Genomic DNA, 19,827 nt, shown 5'->3' with positions numbered 1-19,827 from the left:
AAGTTATTTATGGTCACATTGAGTATATATGTTTGATTTATTGAAGAAAGTAGATTACTAAAACCAATTAATAACTATTTTAGAGTTAATATATTTAACACTAGATTAAAAAAAAACAAATAATACATAACATATTATATTTTTATTAATCAAATTATTATAATTTAAATTAATTTTAACAAAATAATTTAAAATTATAATTTTAATCAACACACGCTAACCTAAAATGTGAAAAATTTTGAATTTACATTTTCACTGATGGTGCAAGCAAAAATGAAAAAAATTTTGAGTACTCATTTTAGCCCAAAAAGAAAAAAAAAATACAAAAATAGGGAGGAGACTTGGTTCATTTTCGTAGTCTACACAAACGAAAATAGATGAGAATATCTGAAGTTATTATTTCTTATTTTTAAATTATGAAAAGTTACAATATGCGCGTGTTTGGTATTATTAAAATAAAAATTTTACTTTTTGAAAAGTTAATTTAGTTTTTTGAAAAAATAGAAATATATAACTTCTTCTTTTTAATAAGTCATTTTATCATTTTCCTATTAAAATTGATTTAAAACAAAAAAAAAAACTTTTATTTTTGACCTTGTAAAAATATTTTCTATTTTTGTTAGAAATACTGTTCCTCCACCACCATTTTCACGCAAGGTTCCATTGTTAGAAACATTGACCTTCCACTATCATTTTCACGCAATGTTCCATTGCTAAAAGTATGCACCCTCTACCACCATGTTCACGTAATGATTCATCTGTTGAAAGTATTGACCTTCCACCATCATTTTAAAACAATGTTCCATCTAAATTAACTGCTACATATATTTCTTTTAATAATTTTTTATTATTTTACCACTCTATTTTTATTATTAAATTTATATTTAATATTGTGTGTGACATGAGATCTCAGTTTTAATTTTATTTTTTTCATATGTGATTTTATTTTTATATAACTTGCTATTATTTTTATAGTTAGTTATTACAAGTTCTTGAGTTATTTATTCAAACGCTGCAACTTTAAAATAAGTATTTTTATAACTAAAAATTTAAATACAAAATAAAATAAACTGTTATTAATAAAAGTCCTTATACGTTAAAATTCTTTTTCTAAAAGAACTTATTTAAGTTGTTTACCAAACTGGATCTTAATACATTTTTGTAGTCTCCAAAAATAAAAATGTCTTAAATTTTAAAATCTTCTTTTTTCATTTTTGCAACTATAAATAATAAAAATATAGCTAGATGCATAAATTCGTAAAAATTTTGTATTGTTATTTAAATTGATAAATATCTTTTTTTATTTAAATAAAAAATCCACTCAATCGAAATTCTCCAATCCAAAAAATTTTAAAAAAATAGAAAGAAAACAAAAAAGTGAAAAACACAAAATAGGGGGAAAATTCTGTGATTAATTACTTCTCTTCTTCCCTACGAAAACAAAAAAGGGGGGCAGTTGAGAAAATCAGTATATTTCTCTGGAACGATTTTGCACACCGCTCTTTCATCTTTCCCTGATATATACTTCCATTAATTCGCGAATTCAATCCCAAAAGGGGAAAAAGCTGCAGTAACAAAGATGGCGAGCGCAATGGTAGAAGACACGAGCTTCGAAGATGACCAGCTGGCTAACATGACCACCGAGGACATCGTCAGAGCCTCTCGCTTACTCGACAACGAGATTCGCATCCTCAAGGTTCCTCTCTTTCTCTGCTTCCGATTTCACTAGTTTTTCATCGATCCTTTCATCTTTGTTCCGTTAGGGTTTTCTTCGTTGCATTGCATCTCGCTATTTCCAACTAAAAACTGGAAATTTCTGTTATCCACATGAGTTCCGTGTTCTTTATTTCCAGGATTTCAAGTTGGTTCGACCGTGCTTTGTCAATCGAGGGTTATATACTAGTAACATAATATGAATGTGTTGGCTTCACTTGTTGAGTAATTAAAAGTTCAAACCAAGAAAAAGAAAGAAAAAATGTCTCTTTCGTTATGCGAAAGTTTGATACTGTTATGTTTGGGGCTTTTGAAGGTTATTGGGTTTGTTGAATTTTCTGAATCTATTTTATTTTTTCGAAACTTAGGAAGAGTTGCAGAGGACGAATTTGGAGTTGGAATCGTACAAGGAGAAGATAAAGGAGAATCAGGAGAAGATTAAGCTCAATAAGCAGTTGCCCTACCTTGTTGGAAACATTGTTGAGGTCATTAACTGTTACTGCTGCTCCTAGTTTGCTTTATATTGGTTAGTGATTGAAGAATTTATTTTTTCCCAATATGTTGGTGCTAACATATCTCATAGGAAAATATTTTTGGAATTAAATTTGGAATTGTCATTCTGAGTGAATGATTGGAGTAGGCTGTATTATGGTGTTCTCTGACTATTCCTAATTTTTAACATTCTTCTTAGATTTAACTCTGACTGTCTGACATGATATTATTCTGCATTTAGATATTGGAAATGAACCCAGAAGATGAAGCTGAGGAAGATGGTGCCAATATTGATCTCGACTCGCAAAGGAAGGGGAAATGTGTTGTGCTAAAGACATCCACTCGACAGGTGAAATGGATATTAATTTCAATATTTAGTTTTCCTGTATCATTGTATTCAGTGTTACACTAGTAGCCTATGAAAATCCCTTGATGGAATTTAAAGAAACCATAAACTTAAACACTCCCCTTCACTGCAGACCATCTTTCTTCCTGTTGTTGGGCTCGTTGACCCTGACAAGTTGAAACCGGGTGATCTGGTTGGTGTTAACAAGGATAGTTACTTGATCTTGGATACCCTACCCTCTGAGTATGATTCTCGAGTTAAAGCCATGGAAGTTGACGAAAAACCAACAGAGGATTATAATGACATTGGTGGGCTGGAGAAGCAGGTGAGCTTTAGTCTTGTCACAATATATTGAGGCAGTTCATATTTTAAAACTTTCGTGAAGGAAACTTGGTTGGTGTCTACAGATCCAAGAATTAGTAGAAGCCATTGTTTTACCAATGACTCACAAGGAGCGGTTCCAGAAGTTAGGTGTTCGTCCACCAAAGGGAGTGCTCTTATACGGACCTCCAGGGACTGGAAAAACATTAATGGCACGTGCTTGTGCAGCACAGACAAATGCTACTTTTCTGAAGTTAGCAGGCCCACAGTTGGTCCAGGTATGACCATCAAATCCCCCCCCCTCCCCCCCCAAAAAAAAAAAAAAAATCAATTCCTCCATGAATAATAAATTCGTCATTGTTTGAATGAGTAGTGTCTTTTTAGCTTACCTAGCTGATTTTTTACTACACTAGGACTGGATTTTTTTATTATGCTCGAGTCTTTTTTGGCTGAAAATTTACATATGATCTATGTTGAATATGACAAGTAAATGCTTTAATTATATGATGATTATTTACTTCTTGTTCTACTTCTAGATTTTGTGAATGCTGTTCATAGTTTATATTTGGGTATCTGTTCTTAGTTCTTATCATGATTATCTAACCTTATCTTTTGTACAGATGTTTATTGGAGATGGAGCCAAACTCGTCCGTGATGCTTTTCAACTAGCAAAAGAGAAGTCCCCATGCATTATATTTATAGATGAAATTGATGCAATTGGTACAAAGCGGTTTGATAGGTATTAGCAAGAAGGATTTAGATACATTTGCAGTTTTCTTTTTGTCTCCATTGTTAAATAAGCGTTTCTTGGTTCATGGTTCAACTATAATGGGTTAGTAACCTCTTGATGTTTCTTTGGCTAATTGCAGTGAAGTAAGTGGAGACAGGGAGGTACAAAGAACAATGTTAGAATTGCTCAACCAGCTTGATGGTTTTAGCAGTGACGATCGCATTAAGGTTTGTCTAGAATTCTTATCTATATTTATCTTTTCTCTATTTATGTGATTATTGTTGTTGTTGTTGTTGCTGAGCACGGATATGACACTCGATACAGACATGACACGACACGGATACGCTGACATGTTCTTTTTAAAAAAATTTGGATACAACACGTTTACGATACGTTGTGAATTAAAATTTAAATAATATATTAAATTAATAAAATATCATATTCTAAATATAAGAGTAAATATAGTTGCATAAAAAAGTCTTAAAATTCTACAATTATTAAAGAGAGAGACATTGAATTAAAGTTACTCAGAGACCTTTCAATTTCATTGATATATTAAAATAATAATAAAACAAATAAAAGAATAAGAGAGAGAAACGAGAAACGCACTGTACACGCAGTGTGTAGTTCTTCACTTCTTCAACCTTGTATCTTCTTCAATAGCAGTGCATCATTCTCAACAGAACAGCTGAGCTAGTGAGCCACCGAAGGAAGACAGTAACAACTAACAATGTTTAGGTTTTGATTTATTTTATTTTTAAATCTAGGTTTCGATTTCTTTTGGAAGATTTCAAAATTAAAATGGGGGGGGAAATCGGGCCATGAAATCACTAAATCAGTCGTAGCCCAGCAGAAATATTTGTTAAAACATCCAACTCGGGTCGGACTCGCTTCAGATTCGTGACCGCTTCATGGAAGTTCCGCACTGCAAGAGGACGTGTCACCTATACGCTCGTTTGCCGTATCCATCGCGTGTCAGTGGCGTATCCGTGCCGGCACCATTAGCGAATCTGTGCTAAATAGGTTGCTTTTGAAGGGGAAAGAAGGCTGTTTGATGTGTCTGGGTTAAGCGTAACAATCTATAATTTTATAAATTATATTTGCTTAAAACCTATGTTTGCAACCTAGTTCGGTAGTTTATATTGCAACACCTTGAATCGTGATTAATTTGATTAGAAGTTGCCATCATTCTTATAGGATTTATGTTTATTTATGATGTAGATTAAGTGTCATTCTCATTTATTCTTTTAAATTGCAGGTGATAGCAGCCACAAATCGGGCCGATATTCTTGACCCAGCTCTTATGCGTTCTGGTCGTCTAGATCGTAAAATTGAATTTCCACACCCAACTGAAGAAGCAAGAGCTAGAATTCTGCAGGTTTGTTGTCTTCCAACTTATCTGCGGACAATCTTTTCTTTGTAACAGCATTTACTGAATTCTCTCATTGTTAATTTAGATCCATTCGAGGAAGATGAATGTTCATCCGGATGTAAACTTTGAGGAACTAGCTCGGTCCACAGATGATTTCAATGGAGCACAACTTAAGGCTGTCTGTGTTGAGGCTGGAATGTTAGCCCTAAGGCGTGATGCTACTGAGGTTTGTTTTCTTCAAACTATGCAACAACTTAAATAATTCAAACATCATGATTAATCTATTTGTATAATAGGGGTCGTCATTTTTGTCAAGTCAGTTTTTATTTTATTTTTTTTGGGGTCATCATTATTGCAATTCTTTATGTTTTGCTGCTACAATTGCTGCTGAATTTTAAAGACCGACTAATAATTTATTCCATGTTTATGCTTAATTGATGTCGGAATAATCATGATCTTTTTTTTCCCGGATTGTAGGTGAACCACGAGGACTTTAATGAAGGTATCATCCAAGTCCAAGCAAAGAAAAAGGCAAGCTTGAATTATTATGCATAAGCTTGATTTTGGATCAAGCTAGTTCAGCAAATTTGATGTTTGACATTTGTTTGCTGTTTTCAATTTATTGCGAATTTTACTCTCAAATTATATTTAACCAAATAGCATACGAATATCACCGTCTTCTAAAAGTACATTATCTTGGAATTTGTTTGGAATATTTTTGGAGAAAATATTAGATGTGCTTGGGTTGGTATCAGATATATATTGTTGGAGAAAAGTGAACTCAAACGAATCACATAAAAAATCATCAGATTGATTGGATTTCCCTTTAGACAAGATGGATTGGATATTTTTGGAGCATTAATTCGAGTAGTAAAAATTTGCTAGAAGTAAAAGTTATTGTTTATGTAATAATGATTTTATTGAATTTATGCCGATATTCTTTTGTGTTAGCTATTTGTGTGCACAATAATGATATAGAAACTTTTAACCTTTTTTATGTTAAAATAAATAATTAAGTGAGAATGAAACTTCTGTAAAAAGAATATTTTTTATTCTTGTAGTATTTGTTATCCTGACGTTAATAGCAAAAAATATTAAATATTTAAAAAATTTGTTAAAAAAAATTCTTATTTTAACAATTTGATGAAACTGAAGGAGACAAGTTTTTATTGAGATTTTGACTAAGAAGTAACAGTTAAAATTCTTATATTGTATATTGAAATAAGTGTTTTGAATATTTTAAAGTAGAACTCTAAATTTTGTAACGATTAGTTTTGGATATTTTACCCACACGCTCTCTAAGTTTTGGGTATACGCTCTCTCGAAGTTTTGGGTATTTTACCCACACGCTCTCTCCCCTAACAGGCACAGCTGACCCAGCTCGTTATTTCCTTAGTAAAAATCTAGAGTGTAATGGTAATTTCATTCTTTGCAAAACACAAAAAACACACCTTTCCGGTAATTTCATTCTTTGCAAAACACAGAAAACACACTTCTATCCAGTAACACTGGGAACAGCGCTGTTCCATAAAAGTCAATGGTACACCTGATAACTTTCTATTTATATATCTTCATATTATAATTTTTTTCTAAAGAAAAACAAAACTATAAATCAATTTAATTCTAAGGTGGGACAGTACATAAAGTGTTGAGGACGAATGAACCCTTTAAATACCCGTCTGACCTCCCCCATTGCCATTCTTGAGCATGGGCAACCCTTTCAATGTTCCCTAGTTTGCATTGATTTCTCTTTTAACCCTTCTGGATATAACTAAAATTGAATAACATATTGCTTGGTTAATTATTATGCGATAAAATGTTCCTCTCAAAGGCAAAAAGGAAAGCTATATAAAAAGCAACCTTCAAAACAAATCTTATAACAATAAACTCAATGTCGATTACAACAAAATACCAAAATCCAAAAACACAAAGGACTAAATTAAGAGTAGTTTTCCCCGCTCAAATAGCATATCATAGCATCATATAACTAATGTGACCGCAACCAAACAAAGCCTTGAAACCAGGTGCTTTAACACTTGATTTCCTTCAATCCATGGGCAAAGTAGAGAAAAGTTGGATCAGTTGCACCTTCTTTGTAATATGCAAACACCAGGCTTCCATCATCGTGCATGCTCTCCCCAACAAAACTGCAACATTCATACGCAATTAATTAGCATTATTTATGCATCAATGAGATGTTAGAAGGTGTAAGTTCAAACCAGATAAAATGCATGAATAACTTTTATTAACCTCTCTCGAGGGTAAGTGCCATTACAAAATACCCGTAAATTCAGCTTGGCAATTAGTGTCCAATTCTACAATATGTAGAATTTGACACTTATTTGCATGATACTTAAAGGGTTATCTGTAACTTAACCTAACCACGAGAGGTTAGTATCACCCGAATCTCAGAAGATATTAATGCATACTTTTACAAATCAAAGAAAGTGTTGAGTTATATAATCTAATTTCAGAAGTGGCAAGTATAATTTACTATAAAACCGAAAGAGTAAAATAATCCAAAATAATTGAAGAACGTACAATTGAAGGTCACTAAGCTTTGAGAGGAGGAACTTAGTTGCTCCCTCAATGTTCTTCTTGAAGTGTTCTTGCTGTTCTGGCTCTAATTTGGCTGTCAGCAACTTGATGTATCTCTTCATGTAAGTAACAAACTGTTTCTTATCAAAAGCTGGTTGCTCCTGTAAAAAGTTGAACAAAAATATATGTAAATAAAGATACTAAAGCAAAACTATTTACATCCCAGTAACCGAAAGATTTTGCTTTTCCTTAATAAGATAAAAAATGTTTTCCTCACCTGAAGCCTAAAAGTATCGACAATATCAACAACTTTAACAGCTTGATCATCGACACTCTCATCCTCTTCTCCACCTTCCGCAGATGGGTTAGCACCAATATCTACATTGATTGCTCCTTGAATAACCCACTGCCAAAAGCCACATCACACATCTGAGCAAGGAGAAGACATAATAGATATTTAAAAAAAAAAAAGGGGGGGGGGGGGGGGGGGAGCCAGTTCCTAACCTTTCCTTCCACTTCCCACAAAATTCCATTCTCAATTTCCTTGTAAGGGAATGAGTCAGAGAGAAGCTCATCACCTAAAAGTCAAGTCAACAAATTTTAGTTAGTCACCTCAAGCATTTGGGATTAACATCAGATCAGCAGCACTCAGTTACATATTCAATTCACCGCTTAGCAACCGGGATAACAAAATTCATCTTAGATCAAAACCCTATGATAGTGTGGACCACTCTAAACACATGATGATCTAATTAATTACCAAGTGCAAGGGTAACATCCTTACAAGTAAATCGCTTTCTAACAGAATCAGAAAAGTTTTATCATCTGAAACAATTGCAGATAAGTGGCAAACCCTAACCCCAGAGAAACGGAACAAATAACATTATTTTTGTTAATTAAGAAAAAAAATCACAATCAAAGCTGCTAAAATCTGAATCACGGAAAATCTTATCCATGAAAAACAACACAATTAAATCCCGGTTCCGGTTTGACTATCACCCTCAAAATTTGGTATATTGTTGGATGCATGAATAAATCTGAATACAAATTGCAAGTTATATGAAAACAATGTGTCCAAATAAATTGATCTAGGAACCTAGCGTATCAATTTTGACGAAAGTGGATTCATAAGAACTACAACAAACCATAGCAGAGGAAACAAAATTAAAAAAGAAAGAAGGTGAAATTTCACCTGTAAGAAGATCCTGGTAAACCAACATGGTTGCAGTTGTTGATTGATCTACGAACAAAGAAATCGAATACGATCAGAACAATTTTATTATAATTATGGGAAGTAGAGAGTGGTGAGAGACTCGGAGGAGGAGAAGAGAGGTGGTGAGCCGTTTATATAGAATACTAGGGTTTTGAGGGACGGTGTGGGTCAGATTCCTGATATTTAGAGGTGCGAGAAAATATAGTTCCTGATTTTTCTCCTCACTCTCAAAAATTAAAAATAAAAATCCAATTCTAATTTCACTTTGATGCAAGGTTCAGAAAATTGGACCGATTATCAAACCGTTTTAATTATTAGTTTATTAATTTATTGGTTCAATCAATCTAATTAATAATTTAATTCAAAAAATTATTTTAAAATAAAATAATAAATAAATTATAAATAAATATTTTAAAATATAATTATAATCTAATATAAATATTAAAATATTTTTTAAATTTAAATATATATGACCTTATCAAAATACAAACTCAAATTAAATAATATAAAAAAATATCAAATATTAAATATCAAATTGCCAACATATGAATTTATCAATCATCAAAATTTACAAAAATTTGTTGCAGATTTGCTCACCGTGTTGAGTAGAAGAATCAAGAGATGGTATAAATTGATATTGATTGGGATGCTTTGTTTAATTTAGCATTTTTCTAATTTAAAAGACATTGAGTTTTTTATTAGTACATGATTCTTGCATATTTATCTTTTGAACGATGGGAAGACAAAATGCTAGAAACTTAATTCTGGGCAAGAAATCATCATCAAAGTCTAATTGCAAGTGAAGATAAATAGGCCAATGCATAAGCTTAAATGTAACAACTTAACAGGGCCAAAAATAAAAAAGAAGCAGCAACAAAAGTTAAATATCACCAACAAATTCACTCTAAACCCTGAAATTAATAACTATTTCAACAAAAATTCAGAAACATCATACTCAAAAATTAAAAAATAGCAACAGCAGCATAACAAATCCATTTTAACCAATAATTTCAAGTTTCAACAACACAATCAATTATTTAATTAATTTCAGATTCAAAAATCACAAATTAGAGCATCAGACATTCAAAACACTGAAACAGACTCAACATTGATGACACTAAATTAAACAAAGCATTAACAAGGAAGAAGAAGAACATTAGCAACATTATTTAACAAAAATTTCAGAAATTAAAAGGGAGAAGAAGAACCGAGCATTCAGAAATTAAACAGAGTCATCAGTAACCAGAGCAAAATTAAAATGAAGAAGCAAAGCACGGCCACTCACCTTCGACGGAGACACGGACGGTGACCGGCGAGAGGTGAGACGACGGCAAACGGCGAGCTGCTCCAAGCCACGAACAGAGAAGCCAGTGAACGACGTGCCGAGCTACCTGGGTTCCGGACAGGGGGAAGAGGCAGAAGCGGAGGCGCCGAGAACCCGGAACGGCGGCGACAAGGAACCTAAGACTAGGGTTTTGCCGTTTTGATTTTGCTTTGCTTTGCTTCAAAGAGGGATTTACTTTGCACGATTGGGGAAGCGGGGGAGAGGGAGTCAGAGGGAGGGGGTCACAACTGGCTTTTGGTTTTTTTTTTTTTTTTTTAAACATAAAACGGTGCCGTTTTTTTAAAACCGGCCGGTCATCGGCCCAGTCCAACCGGCCGGTTTTCGACTGACGGTTTTCGAACGATTCTTTAATTAGCTGTTATTGACAGCAGTTCGAACCGTTTTTATTACCGGGTCCCGGTTCGACCGTCCGGTCCGATCCAATTTTCAGAACAATGCAAAATACCATTTGGCGCGGTTCCTGACGAAGAATTCAGAAGATAATTTCTTCAGGTAACTTCACTGACCTCAATTCCTTCAATTTCATGCATTACTTTTCTCCGTTCTGCTGTTTCCTTTATTCAATGTGGCCCCTGTGCCCAAGTTTTCGTCTTTTGCGTTTGCCATCACCAAGCGCAGCAGAAAATTCATAATGCCATTTCATGTCAATTCTTGTGAAGATCGGATCTTTTTCATCTCTAATTACTTCCCATTTACTTCTATTTTTCAATTTTTTATTCGCTACACAAGTTTGTTAATGCTTGCTATTCCCAGGGTATGAAATGGGTGCCAGTAACTTATCCTTCGACCAAGTGCTTGTGGAAATGCTTGAAATGGGTTTTGAGTATTCCAGCATTGTAGAAGCCATCAAAACAGTTGGTTTGTCTATTCCCAATGTTGTGGAGCATATCTTGACGGCTGGTAGTGGTAGTGGTAGAGCTACAACTAGCTCCAAAGCTTCCACTACCACCATGCAGCCTTCAAAATTTCGTGCTCCTCATGGAAAAGCTCTCAAGAGAAAAGCTTTGTCCTCGACCAGCCAAGTTCGGCAGTCGAGCATATTAGACCATTTTCATTCCAATGATAAGATACATGATGTGGCAATTGTTGATCTAGAAATGGTGAATGAGCACGATGAGCCTATCTCTGAAATGCCTGATGATGTGACCGTGGTGCCGGGGCAAATTGTAACTGGTCCAATGGAAAATTTGGTTGTTATGTCTGATTGGTAGACGAGAGTTGGTGGTCTCTTACAGAAGCATTTTGGGATTTTGTGTTTGAAGAGTTTTCAGAAGGAAGCGCTGAACGCATGGGCAGCTCATAAGGACTGCCTTGTCCTTGCTGCAACAGGATCTGGTTCATTCTTTAGCTCTAACTGTCCCTTCTGTGTTGCTTGCTAAATTTCTATGTTGTACTTGCATTTATGGGGATGTTTTTGCAGGGAAATCATTGTGCTTTCAGGTTCCTGCATTGTTAACTGGGAAAGTGGTGGTTGTGATATCGCCATTAATAAGCTTGATGCATGATCAATGCTTAAAGCTAGCAAGACATGGAGTCAGCGCTTGCTTTCTTGGGTCTGGGCAACCTGACAATACTGTTGAAAAGAAAGCAATGAGAGGCATGTACAGCATAATATATGTTTGGGGTCTTTGAGAAGCTCATTAAGTATCTGTTGAAGTCTTCATTTTTGTTTGTCTTTTCATTCTTTATTATGTTCTAATTGCAATGCAATCCCATGTAGACTAATACAACCGCTGCAGAAGCTTGCAGAAAGTCATGGTATTGCATTGTTTGCAATTGATGAGGTGCATTGTGTTTCCAAATGGGGTCATGATTTCCGTCCAGACTATAGGTATCCTCTGTTTGCTGCTTCTTTTATTTATTTATTTTTATTTTAGGATTCTCTATGCTGGAAATGAATTGGATAGAAACAAAGATTAAAGATCAATGATCAATTGTTAGATTAATTTGACTGATTATCTTAATCGTCACGTTTGTTCTTTGTTTCCTGCATACCTTCATGATTTCTTAAATGCCTTTATTCTGCTGTCAGAAGTATGACCTATACATAAAATGTCTTTCACTTGTTTCAGCCGATTATCTGTGCTGAGGGAAAATTTCGGTACCAGCAAACTTAAATTCCTGGAATTTGACATACCTTTGATGGCCTTGACAGCTACAGCTACACACAGAGTTCAAGAAGATATTTTAAAATCATTACGCATGTCAAAGGAAACAATTGTTGTGCTTACATCTTTCTTTCAATCTAATTTACGCTTCATGGTGAGTTTTATGTTTATAACTTTCATGCGAGCATCCGCTTATAACTTGTTACTATAGTCTATATATACTTAAGATTCATTGTGGCTTCAAACAGGTAAAGCATAGTGGAACTTCACAAGCCTTTTACGAGAAAGATTTTCATGAATTGATTAAAGTATATGGTAGCAAGCTAAATTCCAATAAAAATAAAAAGTCTTTCATCTCAAAGGACTCGGATGATGTTTCCAGCAGCTCTGGTGCTGGTAGAATCTCTAATAATGATGATGTTTCTCCTTATGATGTGGATGACAACCATGATAATTATGGTGGCAGAGATGTTAATGTAATGCGCTCAGGAAACACAGACAATCTTGTAAAGGGAAAAGAGTTGTCTGTCGAGTTTCTGGAAAATGACAACGATGACTGTCAAAGCGTGGATGATTGGGATGGTATTACACTTTCTGGCCATTTTTTTACTTTGGAGTTATTGTTCATATTTAGCATAAAACTGAAAGCAATTTCAGTGCCAGTGGTGAAGAACTTCAATCTCATTGAACATTTGTGACTCTCAATTTGTTTTTTTTTTTTTTTTTTTTAATTTATTAATGCAGTTACTTGTGGTGAATTTTGTGCACAATCTCCTTCGAAGGACTGGGAGTTATCTGAGATAGATTATCCACCCAAGGAACCAGAAGGAAGTCTGAAATTACTTAAAGGTCCTTTGGAGCAAGGACCGGCAATCATATATGTACCAACGAGAAAAGAAACGCTGAAAATTGCAAAGTATCTATGCAAGTTTGGCGTGAAGGCTGCTGCCTATAATGCAGCGGTATGGGATTATACTCAATCTTGTTTAAGTAGATGGTCATTTAAAAATTTAATTTTTAATCAATTGGACTTTATCATGTTGATCATGTTTTAAACACAATGAAGTACAGTGCATAATTTCCAACGGATGTCTCCTATTCACTATAGGGAGAAGAATAATTTAATTACCTGTTATTCTTAATTGGTTTCTAGGCTCTACTGTGGAATTCATTGAAACGAGCTTGGTAGCTAGTTTTACATTATTCTCTTATAAATTTTTGCTGCATGTTCAACTATCAAGATTTGAATTATGTTATCTGTTGGATGTGAAACTAATTTATGAGCTGAATTTCTATCTCCAGCTGCCCAAATCACATCTAAGAAGGGTTCACAAAGAATTTCATGAAAATACCATAGAGGTATGGATCTTGAATCTGACAGAACAATAATAGATGTCTGACTTCAAAATTTTTATGAAGGCAAATGAATAGTGTTTTATATTTGAATTCAGGTTGCCAGTTATCAGTTATCGTAATCATTTGTTAATTTTAAAATATGATGTGACAAAGACTTCAGAAATTAAGTTACAGTATTATTTTAATTTTCTTGTCTCAGTGATAGTGTGGTGCCATTTGCACCATTGTTATGAAAATCCAGAAACAACTGCATGGAACACAATCAATAAAACACAAGTATTTTCTTTTAGCTTGTTATGTCGGATTTGGATGGTTCATGAGTTTGACTTATTTTCATGCATAAACACTTCTATTTATATACATGTCTAGTCCTTTCTTTTATAAGATTTTGCAACTTTGGCTCTTTGAAATCCTGCCAAACCTGTTATGCATCAAAGCATGACTGTTTCTTTGTAATGATCTTGTTATTGCTTAAGTTACATTATATACCAAAATAATAATTAAAGGATCAAGTTTCTTATAATTTTGGTGATATGAAGCCATGGATTTGAATTAATTTTACCCGTATTCTCTATGTTTGCTACCAATCACTCTTCCTTTTCACCTTTACTTCATTGGTTTATAGGGAACCATAATAAGGTTTTCCAAATGACAGGAATGCATTTATGTTTATCATTTTCAGGTTGTTGTTGCAACAATAGCATTTGGCATGGGGATTGACAAGCCAAATGTCAGAAGAATCATCCACTATGGTTGGCCACAGGTCTCTTTGTCAAAAATTTATCTGTATCTGTGTTCATTCCATGCACCCTTGATTTCATTTTTTATGGAGATATCTAAAACTATTGAATATGTAATTTGATCAGAGTTTGAAAGCCTACTACCAAGAAGCTGGTCGGGCTGGTCGAGATGGGAAATTAGCAGACTGCAGTAAGTTTAATCATTATAGAGGCAATTTTTATCTCATGATGCAAGTTTCATTCCTAGCTTTCTGTTCAAATCTACTCGTATTCCCTTGACTCGCACTGAATTAGTAGGTTGCTTACTGATTCATTCTTTTTCACCACTTAGCCATTTCTCAAGCCCCCACTCTCTTTTTTCTCTTACATTTCTTGCTCCTACTGCACTTCCAGTTCTATTTGCAAACCTAGCGAGAGTTCCATCACTTTTGCCTACTTGAAGAAGTGAATATCAGACAAAACAAGCATATATCATGTTGTCTGACTGTTTCAGGTTTGTTTTGATGCATACACCTCTATTATTTTTTTCTTGTAGTTATGGTACATAATCTTGTGGTATATTGTCCAGATACGGAATGAACACGTCATGCTGTCGAGCAAAGACACTTGTGGAATACTTTGGAGAGGAATTCAGTCATAGAAAATGTCTCTTGTATGTAAATTCTGGCCTCAGTGCCATATGGATCCTGTAGCATATGTATTTCAAATTCTACCAATATCTAGTAATTTGATATCTTATTTATTCTCTTTGTATATTCATTTGTTGTGGTAATTATGTGGTGTTGCGATCTAATTATGCTACGGCTGTGTTGACTGATAGGATGCTGAATCTTTTGAGTTGCTGATTAATGCTGTTGTCACTGTCTTGATGCACCCTGTTTCATGTAGATGTGATGTGTGTGTTGATGGACCGCCTCAAAGGCAGAATATGAAAGACGAGGCGTGTATATTACTACAAACTATTGCTGCTAGTCATGTATGTCAAGTAGTTTCCATTTCACCAAGTAAACTTGCAATTAATTCTCAAAAATGAATTACATTGTAGTATTGTTAGTATTTTCCGGATATGTGGACCTTAGCACCATCTTACACATGTTCTATGTATCTCTATCTCTCGTTGAATTTCAATAGGATAAAATAAATTTCATAAATGCTCTGTTTTCTGCACTTTTTGTATTTACTTTTAATAGCTTTGGTCTTGAAAGTGAACTTTTGGATCCAACGCTTGGTATATATGAAATTGTTACGGTCCAGAAATTATGTTTTCTACATTCGATGTCATCAGCGAAAAGGAACTAAAGCATGATGGTTGTCGATTTGTCAGGCATGTAGTTATTCCATGGATGTTTCATATGATGATGATATACATTTTGAATATGGATATGGAAGACATGGAGAGAGGTCGCGCCTTAAGAATATTGTCGGAAAGATACGGGAGCAGGTGAACCCACATATAATTGTAATCTTTATCCCCATTTTGCTGTTTTGCCTGATGTTCTATGTTGCTGTAAATTGATGTGAATTGTTTTCATATTATGCATATATGCAGTCTCAAAAGTTTCTAAACACTGATATATTATTGTGGAGAGGTCTCTCTCGGATTTTGGAAGCTAAAGGATACATCAGGGAGGGAGATGACAAGGTATTGTTTTGTTTCTACGGTCTAATAATATGTCCTTATCTAATTTGCGTTGCATCATATTGCATGATTGAGTGTTGGTTTGTGCTTCAAAACTTAAAAAGGTTAAGAAATATAAACCATACTCATAAGCATTGAATACAAGGAGGAAATAAAACATTATGGTGTGTCCTCATGTTACCATTCATGCGCTGTCTTGTTACATGCATGCCGTCATTAGCTGTGACTGTAAATTAGTAATTCAACTGTGGTTTTTATCTCGTCGCAGACCCATGTTCAGATAAAATTTCCGGAGCCAACAAAATTGGGATTGGAATTTATCAGGTCCATGAGTGAAGAAGCTTTCTATGTTTACCCAGAGGCAGATATGTTGCTTGCAGCGAAAACTCACAAACCATATTCCTCATTCTCTGAATGGGGTAAAGGTTGGGCTGATCCTGAAATCCGTCGCCAGCGTCTGGAAAGAATGCAAGTCAATAAAAAGCCAGAGACGCTGAGAAGTCCCAGGAAACATCAAAAGAGAAAAGCCAATAAAATGAAACACGATATGAGGACTTCTCGCGGAAGACTTGAAGCAAAACTCACAAAATATAAGTGATTCATGAGGCTATCGTGTGCGGTTATTCTAACATTAACATACAATTTACTCTGACATAAGAAGTGAATTATTCATGGTCATTGCAATTTCTTCAAGGATAATTATGGAGTCTGGATCAGAGATATAATTTAATGGTTACTATTCTTGCTTATCTGTGGAAGAAAACCACATATTAGGGAACTGAGAACCCACTGGTTCAGATCTTTGTCTTCAATCACTGATCACAACAAATGGATTGCTGTTAATCCAATAATCAGGATATCTTTTTCTATGTATGTCCTCCATGAGGGGGTGTTGAAATGTGTTGAGATTGTTAGATAGTGGTTAGTAGTTTAAGTGATGCATTTATGAATAGTAGTTGAATAAGTGCTCTATATTTATTCTTTATACATGTGGTTTTTTCTCTTATAGTTCCAGCACTATTTCGGTATTTCCAGCTAACATAGGGTGGATAATTCTTGTCAAATCTCATGGGACCATACAAAACCGTGGTTGGATAAATTTTAATGTTTTTCCCTGGCTTGAATGGGGAGTATATACATAATAGTTTTACGGTCGACCAAAACGGTCCTTCGTTTTTTCCAATTTTGTAGGAAAAAACTTCAGAAACTAAAAATAACTGATTTTGACATGACAATTTTATCCTTGTTTATTTATATCTTTATTGAGTTGAGAATTAAATTAAATTATTTTGCGATAACACACTCCTCTAAAAATAAATATAGGAAAACATGTTTGAAAGCAAAATCTTGGAAACAAAGCTCTCCTTATAACATAACAATGAACACTCAATGTCAATTACTAAAGAATACCAAATCCCAAAAACACAACAGACTAAATTATGAAGATTTTTTTTATCTAGCTCAAATATAAGAGATCTTCATATAACTAATGCGCCTGCAAACCGATACATAGTCTCGGAACCAGGTGCTTAACACTTGACTTCCTTCAATCCATGAGCAAAGTAGAGAAAAGTTGGATCAGTTGCACCTTCCTTGTAATATGCAAACACCAGGCTTCCATCATCGTGCATGCTCTCCCCAACAAAACTGCAACATTGATACGCAATCAATTAGCATTAGTTAGCTTACCCAAGCTACCACATGATTTGTCCCATTAGTGTCACATTCCACAAGACATAATGGTATCAAATGTATTACCACAGTATCACATAAATCTCAAGACAAGATTAATGTAGACGGTTATATGACTTAAAGCTCAAGAGAGGTGAGTGTAATTTATTATAAAATTGAAGGAGTAGGATAATGTAATTAGATTGGGGAAGAACCTACAATTGAAGATCACTGAGCTTTGAGAGGAGGAACTTAGTTGCTCCCTCAATGTTCTTCTTGAAGTGCTCTTGCTTCTCTGGCTCTAATTTGGCTGTCAGCAACTTAATGTATCTCTTCATGAAAGTAACAAATTGTTTCTTATCAAAAGCTGGTTGCTCCTGTAAAAATTGAACAAAATACACGTAAATTAAGATAAAAAAAATATTTGCATAGCGAAGTATCCAAAGATGGTTTTTTCTTATATATATATGCCTGACCTGAAGCCTAAAAGTATCAACAATATCAACTACTTTGACAGCTTGATCATCGACACCCTCATCCTCTTCTCCGCCTTCTGCGGAAGGGTTAGCACCAATATCTACATCAATTGCTCCTTGAACAACCCACTGCCAAAACCCACATTACACAATTAACTCATCAACACTTAACAAACGAAAAAACAAACCCTGAAAAGGAAACAAAGATTCCAGAATATAAAGAGTTCCTATTTCCTAACCTTTCCTTCAACTTCCCAGAGGATTCCATTCTCAATTTCCTTGTAAGGGAACGAGTCAGAGAGAAGTTCATCGCCTAAAACATTCATCAAGAAATCCAAGTTAGACGAGTTCAAGCACTTAACTATTACCATCAGATCAACCGTATTAACTCACTTTCACAATTAATTAATTAATTAATTAATTAATCAATCAATTTGCAAAAGCATAATTACATTGATAGTGAGGACCACTTAATTGCATGATGATCTAACTGATCAACAACCAGACTGATTAAAAAAAAGAGGAATGCTAGGGGCCAGCAATTTTTGTGATTTGAAGCCATCAAATAGCCATCAATGATGGTTTTAATAGTGCGAGATTGGTGTGAGATTTCATCCAATGGCTCACTTTGTTTTGCTGGCTACATGCTGGCCAGAATTTAACAAAATTGCTGGCGCCCTAGACTTTTCCTTAAAGAAAATCAGAAAAGATTTAGAATCTGAGATAATCACAGCAAGAAAAGGATAACCCAGAGATACAGACAGAAAATTATAATCTCATATAGAAAAAAATAATAATAGCAAACAACCTTAATAATTATTAATTAAAACGACTTATCATAAGCAGAGTTTATTGGGGCAAGAACATAAACCCGGGAAAACTTTATCACAGAGTTTATTAAAGGAATAGCAGATTCAACGAAAGTGGATCCTAAGAACTACATATTCTACCAAACATAACACGAAATTTACTTCATTTAACAAGTTTCGATCCTCTTTCATAAAAACATACAACAACTGAGATCTTAAACCACACACATAGCAAAGGAATAAAAATAAAAATAGAAAATAAATATAACAGAAAAAGGTGAAAGCTTTTCACCTGTAAGAAGATCCTGGTAAACCAGCATGGTTGCAGTTCTTTGTTCTAACTTCTAAGATCGAAGAAACGAGAAGAGAAGAGCAGAGCCGAGCCGCGAGAGATTCCAAAGACTTGAGTAAGAACAACGAGTGACGGTGAGCTTTTATAGAGTGTTAGGGTTTCCTGATATTTAGGGCTCCGAAAATATTTCCCTTTTTATTCTCACTAAAGTATTAGATCATAATATGGTACTTTTTATTGTGCCTAAATTTTAGATATAAAATCTAAAAATAAAAGAGTAAGTTCTATCTTTTTTTTAATCTCTATATTTTAACTAATTTAGGTACAAAAATTATAGGTACCAAAGAACTTCTCTTATAAATATAGAATAAATAATTATTTTTAATTATTAAAAGATTTAAACATTAATAAATATATTCATAAAAAAATAAAACTAATATTATACTAATAAAAGATAAATTTGCCAACGAGTAATAGCTCAAATGGCATAGTCTCTCCATACTCAATTAAGAGGTTGCGGGTTCGAGTCTCCTATTTTTGGTAAAAAAAAAAATAAAAAAAAAATAAAAGATAAATTTTAATGTCAACAAGCCTTGTCTCTAGAATAGTTGGTACAATAAAAAATTCTCAATTAAAATGGTATAATGGTGGTGGCCCGATGTTTGG

The 19,827-nt window shown here is 34.1% G+C and overlaps 4 protein-coding genes and 1 pseudogene across 7 annotated transcripts; 3 read left to right on the top strand and 2 right to left on the bottom strand.

Moving 5' to 3' along the window:
- Window positions 1-1,333: 1,333 nt before the first annotated feature.
- Window positions 1,334-5,728, top strand: LOC112776163 (26S proteasome regulatory subunit 6A homolog). 4 transcript variants are annotated; one of them, XM_025820194.2, is made up of 10 exons: window positions 1,334-1,696; window positions 2,082-2,198; window positions 2,447-2,554; window positions 2,685-2,876; window positions 2,959-3,150; window positions 3,493-3,611; window positions 3,742-3,829; window positions 4,861-4,980; window positions 5,060-5,200; window positions 5,452-5,728. In XM_025820194.2, exons 1-10 carry the CDS (start codon window positions 1,580-1,582, stop codon window positions 5,527-5,529), a joined length of 1,272 nt encoding a protein of 423 aa, XP_025675979.1. In that variant the 5' UTR covers window positions 1,334-1,579; the 3' UTR covers window positions 5,530-5,728. The 4 variants fall into 4 exon arrangements, with proteins under 4 accessions (XP_025675979.1, XP_072083510.1, XP_072083509.1 ...); XM_072227409.1 differs by having other exon boundaries at window positions 1,338-1,696; window positions 2,082-2,239; XM_072227408.1 differs by having other exon boundaries at window positions 1,418-1,696; window positions 1,854-2,198.
- Window positions 5,729-6,823: 1,095 nt separating this feature from the next.
- LOC112779704 (translationally-controlled tumor protein homolog) lies at window positions 6,824-10,285 on the bottom strand. Its single transcript, XM_072227411.1, has 5 exons — window positions 8,705-10,285; window positions 8,017-8,090; window positions 7,790-7,918; window positions 7,516-7,673; window positions 6,824-7,121 (listed from the first exon to the last, which is right to left on the bottom strand). Exons 1-5 carry the CDS (start codon window positions 8,730-8,732, stop codon window positions 7,004-7,006), a joined length of 507 nt encoding a protein of 168 aa, XP_072083512.1. The 5' UTR covers window positions 8,733-10,285; the 3' UTR covers window positions 6,824-7,003.
- A 26-nt stretch (window positions 10,286-10,311) lies between these two features.
- Window positions 10,312-11,901, top strand: LOC140173102 (ATP-dependent DNA helicase Q-like SIM). Its single transcript, XM_072227412.1, has 4 exons — window positions 10,312-10,562; window positions 10,824-11,405; window positions 11,491-11,667; window positions 11,791-11,901. Exon 2 carries the CDS (start codon window positions 10,832-10,834, stop codon window positions 11,279-11,281), a length of 450 nt encoding a protein of 149 aa, XP_072083513.1. The 5' UTR covers window positions 10,312-10,562; window positions 10,824-10,831; the 3' UTR covers window positions 11,282-11,405; window positions 11,491-11,667; window positions 11,791-11,901.
- LOC112779706 (ATP-dependent DNA helicase Q-like SIM) lies at window positions 11,359-16,874 on the top strand (annotated as a pseudogene).
- A 386-nt stretch (window positions 16,875-17,260) lies between these two features.
- On the bottom strand, window positions 17,261-19,487 carry LOC112779705 (translationally-controlled tumor protein homolog). Its single transcript, XM_025824040.2, has 5 exons — window positions 19,162-19,487; window positions 18,300-18,373; window positions 18,061-18,189; window positions 17,804-17,961; window positions 17,261-17,560 (listed from the first exon to the last, which is right to left on the bottom strand). The coding sequence occupies exons 1-5, from the start codon at window positions 19,187-19,189 to the stop codon at window positions 17,443-17,445; spliced, it is 507 nt and encodes a 168-aa protein (XP_025679825.1). The 5' UTR covers window positions 19,190-19,487; the 3' UTR covers window positions 17,261-17,442.
- Between the last annotated feature and the right edge of the window lie 340 nt (window positions 19,488-19,827).

The sequence above is a fragment of the Arachis hypogaea genome, chromosome 19 (assembly GCF_003086295.3).
Source record: "Arachis hypogaea cultivar Tifrunner chromosome 19, arahy.Tifrunner.gnm2.J5K5, whole genome shotgun sequence".
Lineage (NCBI taxonomy): Eukaryota > Viridiplantae > Streptophyta > Magnoliopsida > Fabales > Fabaceae > Arachis > Arachis hypogaea.
The sequence above is the reverse complement of the archived record's forward strand: the minus strand, read 5'-3'. Positions and strand labels throughout refer to the sequence as shown.